The sequence below is a fragment of the Kogia breviceps genome, chromosome 4, assembly GCF_026419965.1.
Source record: "Kogia breviceps isolate mKogBre1 chromosome 4, mKogBre1 haplotype 1, whole genome shotgun sequence".
NCBI lineage: Eukaryota > Metazoa > Chordata > Mammalia > Artiodactyla > Physeteridae > Kogia > Kogia breviceps.
In genome coordinates, this window is record NC_081313.1 from 59,340,272 (window position 1) to 59,350,269 (window position 9,998).

The following is a 9,998-nucleotide window of genomic DNA, read 5'->3' on the forward strand; positions in this document are numbered from 1 at the left end:
AAAGAGCATACACTATCAAAGGTGCCATATATACTAAATTTTAACAGGCCAGAAGCTGTATATTATTAAATTTGTTTGTTGGTTGGAATAGAATTCCTTCTGTCATTGATGTCAAATTCTTGTGAATGTGTCATAGATTGGAAAGGTTGTAGATCTGTACAAGTTTATTTTTTGTTGTTATTTTAACTTCACACCTGTACACATCTGCTCAAGTAAGCTGTACAGGTGAGCACACAATTATGACATAAGTGGTCCATACCAACTACCAGCCACTCAAACTCAAGCACATCTGATGGGGCCAGTCCCTCCTTATGACACAAGAGTGATGAGCTGTGTGGTAGCGACTTCACACCTTGTCACATGCTTACCATTAGCACTTACTCTAAGTTTGAGTCTTTGGGTGCTGCTTGTGTGATAAAAAAGTTTGAAGGTGATAGATTTTTGTTGGTGATTCAACACTGAATCAAAAATATCCTAGCAATTCTTTTTTACACTTCAAATCAGTTTAACTGAGAGTGAGATATGTTATTAAAAATCTATTTTCAACTACTTATATTGAGAATCAGAATTTTCTTGTTAATTTGTAACCCAAACAAAATATAGAAGTAAACTGGATACTTAGGTTGATAATACTGCACCAGCCTTCGAGTATCCCCCAATTTCAAATGTACGTTTATCAAGGCAGCTCCACTGTTTTTCCTTACTGCTTTTATGAGAAGTAAATGTCACAAATTTGAATTTATGAAATAAATCTATACAACTGTAGTTTGGCTTTAATCTTTTTATATTGGAATTTGAAGTAAAATTGTTTGAAGAGTTTATGCTTGATAGATGTTTATGCTTGGTAGATGTTTGAAAACTGCTAGTCTTTAGGGGAATTAAATGTAAAGGAGTGACTTGGTTTCAGTTTCAACCTTGATTTAACATTTAACATAGATTACTTACATGCAGTAAATTTTAGTCATAGCAAATACCGATTTTTACATATATTAAGGCTAGCAACAGAAGAGAAACAGAGATATTGCAAAGAGAGCACGGTTAGAAAACTCAATCATCAGAATCTCCTTCAGATTGCTATAGACAGCTCCTTTGTCAGTGATGTCCTCTTCATGACAATAAGCGCACGTCTGAGTTTTTTTTTTTTTTTTTTTCATGTCTGAGTTTTAAACTTACATTTCCTGATAGAAAGTAAGAGTCAGTGTTTCCCATAATGGTTATCACTGAGGTTGAAGGCTCTTATCAGAAAAAAAAAATCATTTAGAGTATCAGAGATACAACATTTAATTTTTATGTAAACAAAAATAACTGTAAGTCTTTAAATAGATGTAAAAAGCCTTAGGTTTATATTTCCTGAACCATATCAGATTTCCAGTTACTAGAATAAAAGGAAATTCCCAAATAGTTCGATAACTTGAGGCCATACACAAGATATTTCACTGGTTCCTACAACCCTGAATGTATGAGTCAATCCTAATGAGCTAACTATCAAAATATATAAAATTTTAAGTATGATAACTTACTATGGTAGAGAGGCTAACAGTTCAGCAGCATCCATCTCCCCTTTATTCCTTTAAGTTAATAAAACTGCAGGGTTTGACCTAGGCAAATGGGCACCCACAGACATTTCTCAGCCTCCTTCGCAAGTAGGTATGGCCAAGAGACCTGGTCTATGGGATTTGAATGGAAATGATGGGTGCAAGTACAGATCAAGTCCTTAAAAAAGAAGCTGCTTGCTTCCTATTCAGCTTTTCTCATGGGCTAGAGGTTGTAGTAAGTCAATGCATTGGCAATGCAAACACAGTCAACCCTAGGGCAGGGTCGAGCAGCAGGAGAGAAAAGACTGGGTCCTCAGATGACCACAAGACTATGTACCAGTCCCAGTATAATCTGCAAACAGCCAAAGTAAACTTTTGATTTTGGCAAAGAACATATATAAGTGTGGCTATTATGGAATGAATTTTTGTTTCTGCAAAATTCACATGTTGAAGTCCTAATCCCCTGGTGTGCCTGTATTTATTAGATAGGGGGGCTTTAAGGAACTAATTACATAATTAAGGTTGAATGAAGTCATAAGGGTGGAGTACTGATCTGAAAGGATTAATGTCCTTATAAGAAGAGAAAACAAAGAGCTCTCTCTCTCCCTGCACACATGTACCAAGGGAAAGGCCATGAGAAGGTGGCCATCTGCAAGCCAGGAAGAGAACCCTCTTCAGAAACTGACGCTGTCAGGTCTTCATTTGATACTCCTAGGATCCAGAACTGTAAGAAAATAAATTTTTGTTTAAACAACCCTGTCTATGGTATTTTGTTAAGAGAGCAGGAGAAGATTAATACAATAGCTATCTTATATTTGTATTTTGATGTCAATTAACTTTTTAGCATCTCCTTCCTCTGGAGGCAGTTACAACTAGATGTAACCAAATCAGCTCTGCTCAGTTAGTTTATTACCACAGGAATAAACTGTGTCTCTAGGAATGGAGAGGAAGTGAAAATCAGAGACTTTAACTTGTGGCTTCCCTAGTCTGACCTCTGAAAAGGGAGAAAGATCCAAACATATGTTTCCAAGTTCCCACAACAATCACTATGAGTTAAAGGGGATGTAAACAGGTATACATTAATAGGATTCGATGTACATATACATTTTAACTTACTTTAAAGAAAAATTTTAAAAAGTCAGTTATTTGAACAACTATTTTAGTTTCATATATGTAGATACAGGCTAAATGGGTTATTTTTTAGTTAAGGATCAAAATATTGTCTTTCTTAACTGTCAAAGATAACCTGCCTTAAGGTAAACAAGAATCCTAAAGTAATAACCAAAACTTGTAACTCTGCCCCCCCACTCCCCCAACCCCCCCCCCATCCCCCACCCAAGAGCTGGACTGATATGAGCCTAAAATACAGCTAAACCCATGCACACCGGGTGTGGTCAGGACAACTGGCTGATATTTTTGAGTTGTGCTTAGAGGAAACTAAGTGAATAAGCACTACGGATGCTGCCCCTCCCTCCACATTTATCAGCAACAGTTTTATGAAGCATTCACATATCTGAGACAGTAATAAAAACACCCTTAAGAGGAATACTGATTTATGAGGGGCTTTTGCATTAAGTGTTTGGTGTTACATGTTTACTATATATGTTAAATTATATAATTATTTTATGTTTTTTTATTTTTAACATCATTTTTGGTATTTCATTTTGAAATGTTTCCAGTAATGGAATATGGGCAGCTTTTCAACTGTAGTCAAGAACCAGTAGGGTCATAAGTTGAGGGTTACTAAAGAGAACCTCAGCTGAGGTGACATTCTAAGTAGGTAACCAATAACACAAAATGAATTCTGGCATGTCTAGAAGATTCTTCCCCCTCCCTCTCTTAAAATTCTGCTCTAGACATTTATTTTGATGCAAAGCTTTGTTTCTTGACAAAATGACAACTTGAGATCTTATAAGGTGTTTACATTTTAGTATTAAGGGGTCCTGGACCCAACAATTACAATGTGTGAGTTTTTTCCCCACCACCACCAAGCAATTCTCAGACACCACTTGGGTGTCCTATAATTCAACTCAATTCTGACACTTTCCACCAGAGATAGCATCAGATTCCAAAGGTGAAGGGATCAGTCCCACAAAACTGCCCTCTCCCACCCACAACTTCAGATGCCAGTCGCAAGTCCAGGTTATCACCTGTGCTTCTGACCAACCAGCTATGGACTGGAGGTTCCAAAAACCCATTCCTTGGGTTTGAGTAATTTGCTAGAGGGCTCACAGAAGTCGGAGAAACATTTTACTTACTTGATTACCAGTTTATTGCAAAAGGATATAACCCAGAAATAGCCAGGTGGAAGGAATATACAGGGCAAGGTATGGGGAAGGGGCACAGAGTTTCCATACCCTCTCCTGGCAGGCCAGCACTTACATGTGTTCACCAACTGGAAGCTCCCCAAACCCAGTCCTTTTGGGTTTTGATGCAGGCTTCATTAAATAGGCATAATTGAATAAATCAATGACCACTGGCGGTTGATTCAACTTCCAAGACCCTCACCCCAAGGTCAGGGGGGTGTGACTGAAAGTTTCAACCCTCTGATAACATGGCTGTCTCTCCTGGCACCAGTCCCCACCCTTAGGCGAGGTCCAAAGTCACATCATCAACATAACAAAAGATACCATCATTCTCACTAGTTAGGAAATTCCAATAGGTTTAGGAGCTCCGTGCCAGAAATGGGATGAAGACCAACTATTTATTTATTATGACTCACAATATCACAGATATAAATAAGTTAATCAGTTCTCTCCTGAAGGAAGTTTGGATATGGCAAAGATGAAGGGTGCAGGACAACACTGTTGCCTAAAGAGATAGCACTATATGGGAGAGGTAACATCCAAAGGGAAGGCAAGGATGAAACATCTAAGTCACAATTCCAGACCACTTTTACCCTAGTAAATATTCACGGATTCTTTTCCAATAGCTTCCCAATTCCTAAACCTGTCATTTCAATTAAAGGAACACATCTGTTTCATAAAATATTTCCCTAAAGCTTCTGTCATCTTATGCAGTGCCAGTAACAACTTACTCTACTTAGGCATAAACATACTATCCAGCTTTTCCCCTCTTAAGTAATATAACCATAAAACCCAAGATATACCGTGTCAGTATTCTCTCATTTAAAATCTACTCTAGAAAACTGAATCCATATTTTTTATGATAAAACACTGAGAATTAAAAGAAATGGAAAACATTTCATATAAAAGCCACGTCTTCTGTAGTCAATGTACCTGTCACTGTCCAGGTCCCAGGCACCAACAGGTGCTGAATGGTATGGCAACAGGGGCCAGAACCAAGAGTGGAACACTGGGGAATCTAGGGCCCCAGAACTCTGGATGGTTTGATATTGGATTAATTTGCATTAAAGTGAAAGCAGCATTCATATGAGAGAGCTACAAAGAGAAAATTTCAAGAAAAAATGTTTCTTCAGATTTTCAGCTTCTCCTCTCACTGTGTTGTTTGAAGCCTTTGTACAGAGAATGCTGGAAGCGTTCATGATTATTTTCTGAAAGGTTAATTAAAACAATGTAAGGTACTTCCAAGTTTTGAAAAATAATTCCCAAAGTTTGATATTATTTTAATTTGATAAACATTGTAATTATAAATGTAAATGGCATGAATGAACGAAAAATGTATTCCTAGTTTTCCCTCATATTGTCTCTTGTTTGAAATAAATAAGTCATGACAAATTTAGACATGTCTTCCTACCTGAAGATCTGAAGAGACAGAACTGCCTCGGTCGGAGTCATTGTGCAAAACTGGAGGTGAGCATTTCTCCTCATCTGATGACATTCTGTACAAATACTACAAAACAGGACAAGCTAACTTTAGTTTGTTTTTTGCAATATTTAAACTAAAATAAAATGTTTTCTATAAACATATATGTGTGTGTGATAACATCATACCCTGTAAACAACAACCATTCGATATGTTAAAATCATTCAACATATTGAACACCCACAGACGAAATCACTGGGCAAGGAAAAAATAAAGACTCACTTCCCAACGAGTGAGTTTATAATGTAGTCAAGGAGATGAGACAAATACATGAAAGGTTAAAGAAAAAATGGAGGCTTCCCAGAAAAAGCCATGGTAGGGGCTGCTGAGAATCAGAACGTGTGATCACTGTTCAATAGTGTGTGAAGACCTAGGTGCTACATCCTTTCCTACAATATACTGAAACAAGAGAGAAGGAACAACCTGTGTAAATTCTCTGCTTGGCGAACTGACCTCTTGGGAATACTATTTTAAGAAAAGCAAGCCTATATGGAAAGATAGATTCTAATACCATGCAAAGAAAAATTGTTTAAGGTCTTAACCAGAAACATAAATAATAATAAAAGTACTGTTAGTAACAAGTACATAAGTTCCTTAAAACGCATATTATGACTATTCAAATGATCCGAGCACCAGTTATATGTGTGAGAAAGGTAAGATGAAGAAGTCCTTGTCCTCAAGGACTCTGCAATCTGTAAGGAGGGCCAAACATGTATATATCAGAAATGACTGATGAAAAGAGTGCTGTAAGATCCTAAAACAGCAGAGGCACAAAGTAGGGAGGTCAGAGTAGCCTTTTTCACAGGGTAGGATGATGAGGGTGTGAAGGAGTGGGAATAAACGATCAGGGTGTTGAGACCTGAAAGACAGATAAAAGATTAAAGGATATGCAAGGCAATAGCGCAGCATAAGCAAAGACAATGAGGCATGGACACATACTCCAGGAACTGCAAGTAGTTTGTGAGGCTAAAGCAAAGGGTACAAAGCAAGGTTTGGCTAAGGATGAAACAGGTAAGGTAAGGAGCAGCCAGATCATGGAAGATCATAATTATGTCATGTTAAAAAGTTTCGTCTTTCTTCTAAGAGAAGTTATTAAAGTCTTAAACAGTGATAACATGATCAGGCTTGTCTTTTAGAAAGATCACTCTGGCAGCTTTCAGGATGGATTTGAGAGGTGGGATACTGAAGAAAGAGCAATGGAGAGCCAACTTCAGTAGTCTAAGAGATAAATGTTCCCTCTGGCAAATGGGGACCTTGAATGGAGGAGGCAGCAATGGGAAGCGAATGGAGTTATGCCTGTGAGACAGTTGCGTTATGGCAGTGGAAATTCGAGATCATGATCAACAATTGGTTAAGGGGTTAATAGGAGGAAATGTTGATCTCTTCCAGATTTCTGGCTTGCAACTAGATGGATGGTAGTGCTACTCCCCAAAGCAAGGAATACAGGAAGACAAGCAGGTTGGGAGGAAGGGTAATGGACTCATTATCAGACTTGTTGGGTGTGAGGTGCCTCCGAGGCATGGAAGTGAGGCTGCAGGTATGCAGTATCTGGGCACACCACTTATGCAATGCACAACTCCAAGGACTGCCATTCACAATGGCTACAACGTGAATGGTGCTTTCTGGAGTTAAGCAAGGTGGGAGGCCTGCACTGGATGTATAGGTTTCGAGATTCATTTTGAGGAGTTGTCAGCATAATGGGAACTGCTGAAAAAAGAGGGAGGATAAGATCACTTATGAAAAGGAGTGTGAGAGAGACTTCTTATTCTGAGGTCCTTACACCCAAACTGTATGCATTATTTTTAGCACATGCGTATTTTTCTAGGAAGAGGATTCTCAGCTTCCAATGTGTCCAGAGGGTACTATAACCTTAGTGAAGTTAAGGGCCACTACTGTAGCAAGAGGAGGGTTAAAATCAGAACCGCTAATATTTAAAGGGGAAGTGAAGAAGAGCCAGCAAAGATGGAAAAGGAAGTCAGAACAGTAGAACAACGAGAACAGCATCACAAAAGCTTCCAGGAGGGAGTGGTCAGAAACAGACGCCAAAGGAAGATGAGAATCTGATAGAGTCCCTTGAATTTGGCAATCAGGAAGTTGCTGGGGCATTTAGCCCGAACAATTTCAGTGGACACTGGAACAAGTCTCAATCACAGTGGGCTGAAAATTAAGAGATGAAAAAATGAAATAGAAAGGGCAGATAGAGGGAGAAATGCAATATTAGAATGGAAACATAGGTTGGGGTTAGACTGTGGAAAGGAAATTTCAACTTTATTCAATGAGCATTACTGTGTAGAGACATGATAAGTAAATGAAATCTCAGCATGACTGACTTTGGTTAAGCCAATTAGGGAGGATAAAATAAGCACATACATCTGCAGCAAGGAATGGCTGCTTCACGGACTTCAAATCCACCACTGTGGTAACTTTGTCCCCTCTATTTCAATTCACTTCTTCCTTTAGGATGTGTTTGCAGACTGGTAAAAAGGGGAGCAGGGGTTGAGGGGTGCTGATTATTTAAAAAAAAAATAAGCTGAAAAGTATGGTCAGATCTCAAAAAGGATTTCTGAATATAGATACTGCAGACACAAAACAACTACTGTACTTTTGGAAAATATGTTATAAATCTTCCATCTGCACTGTTTTGATGCCAACAAGGTATGACAGTTTATCTAAAACTCCACCAACAGCAGCATTTTCCTTACTGTTTCTAGTTCAAAGACAAAGGAGAAAAATGAAACTTGCTTTGATGGGAAGCAGATGTACATCAGATAACTAAATTTTCAGTGTTCTCTAACCCAAGATATCAGAAACCACGAGATAAAAAGTTCCGAGCGCTTGTCTATTGCCAGAGAAATCAAATTACATCCTGGTAATTGCCTGGGTGATAAGGGAAGCGGGGTCCGGGAATTCAAATTAACCTCCAAGAGGCAGAGAAAGAGTGAATTAACATGCCAGCGGGCAGCAAGGTGACGTCCCTGCGCCCTTGAGCTGTCTTAGCTGCAGGCAAGGAGAGGGGGTGCGCCAGCCCCTCCCCACGTCAGGGACTACAGAGGGAGAAGCAGCTGCGAGCAAGCAAAGGACTACAAGTTCTCTTCAATCACTTTCTCTTACCCCTGTGTTAATCGAATTCTTACTTAAAAACAAAGTATTACTCAGCCGTAAAAAGAAATGAAATTGAGATATTTGTAGTGAGGTGGATGGACCTAGAATCTGTCATACAGAGTGAAATAAGACAGAAAGAGAAAAACAAATACCGTATGCTAACACATATATATGGAATCTAAGAAAAAAAAAGGTCATGAAGAACCTAGGGGTAAGAGGGAATAAAGACACAGACCTACTAGAGAATGGACTTGAGGATATGGGGAGGGGGAAGGGTAAGCTGTGACAAAGTGAGAGAGTGGCACGGACATATATACACTACTAAATATAAAATAGATAGCTAGTGGGAAGCAGCCGCATAGCACAGGGAGATCAGCTCGGTGGTTTGTGACCACCTAGAGGGGTGGGATAGGGAGGATGGGAGGGAGGGAGACGCAAGAGGAAAGAGATATGGGAACATATGTATATGCATAGCTGATTCACTTTGTTATAAAGCAGAAACTAACACACCACTGTAAAGCAATTATACTCCAATAAAGATGTTTTTAAAAACCCCAAAAAACAAAAAAACAAAGCGTTAGACATGGTCATTTTACCCCTTAACGTTTTAACTGACCCGAACCTATAGCGACAATACCGCTACACTTCAGGCACCCCTCACTCCTGCCCTCTTCCCGGACGGCTCGGAGGGAAAAAAACCTTGCCGCCCCGCAGAACAGCTGAAGGGCCCGCGTTTCGGGAAGATGCCCCCAGCCCTGTCCTGTCCTATCCTCGGGGGCGCCAACCCAGGCCGAGACACTTAAAACCCCACTCCAGTGCCTCCGCCAGGGGCGCGGGGCCCGCCCGTGGCGCCGCTACCCACCACCTCGGCTCTCCACAAACACGGACTCCTTCCTACGCGTCTTCCCTCCGCGTCGCCGCTGAGACAACAGTGAGTCCAGCAGCTTCCTCAGCAGCAACCTGACAGTTTCAAACTGCACGGAGGAAATAAGGACGGCCCCGAGCATTGGCCCAGAGCTTCAGCAACCTGCCGTCTGATTGGTCTGAGATCCCGGGGCGGGGCAGGAGGGAGAAGCCGGAATTAAGTTTCTTAGGGAGAGCCCCGCCCCTTGCGTCGGCTTGCTTGGAGGGGGCGGAGTCTTAGGGAGCCCCGCCCAGCGTACCGGAGCCCGTGATCAGTTCCGTTTTGCGCCTGCGGGAGACCAGGCGGCTCTGAGAGCAGGTTTGGTTAGAGATTGCCGAGCAGGGCTGAAGTCAACTAGGGTGCTGTGCAGCTGTCTGTGCGATAATGCCCATAGCCTATGCGTGTGGTCCTCATGCATGTGAATCATCTGCTTCCACAGGTGCCCTGAAGCAGAATCCCTAACCCCTCACCTGCTGATTCCTTCGGTCTTAGGCAGGGCCAGGGAATCTGAATTTTTATCAAACACCAACAGTGATTCTGACGCAGGGGTCTGCGGACCAGGCCTTAAGAAACTGCTGGACTAGGTTTTACTAATGACTTCAAACGTGTCAGATTGCAAGGCAAGCCCTTCGGACGAAGTGAGTATTGACCTTAGAATCATGATAAGTATA

General features: G+C 40.7%; 1 protein-coding gene across 7 annotated transcripts in view; it reads right to left on the minus strand.

Annotated features, from left to right (window-relative positions):
• Nucleotides 1-9,414, minus strand: part of POC5 (POC5 centriolar protein) — a 37,840-nt gene extending 28,426 nt beyond the window's left edge. For 4 of the 7 annotated variants that reach the window (XM_067031166.1, XM_067031171.1, XM_067031169.1 and 1 more), the window contains exons 1-2: nucleotides 9,286-9,412; nucleotides 5,253-5,348 (exon numbers count right to left, since the gene is read on the minus strand). In XM_067031166.1, coding sequence (XP_066887267.1) covers nucleotides 5,253-5,336 — 84 coding nt within the window. In that variant the 5' untranslated portion in view covers nucleotides 5,337-5,348; nucleotides 9,286-9,412. Of the gene's footprint in view, nucleotides 1-2,155; nucleotides 2,246-5,252; nucleotides 5,349-9,285 lie in introns of those variants that run through there. The other 3 variants (XM_067031167.1, XM_067031172.1, XM_067031168.1) reach the window with 3 other exon arrangements.
• Between the last annotated feature and the right edge of the window lie 584 nt (nucleotides 9,415-9,998).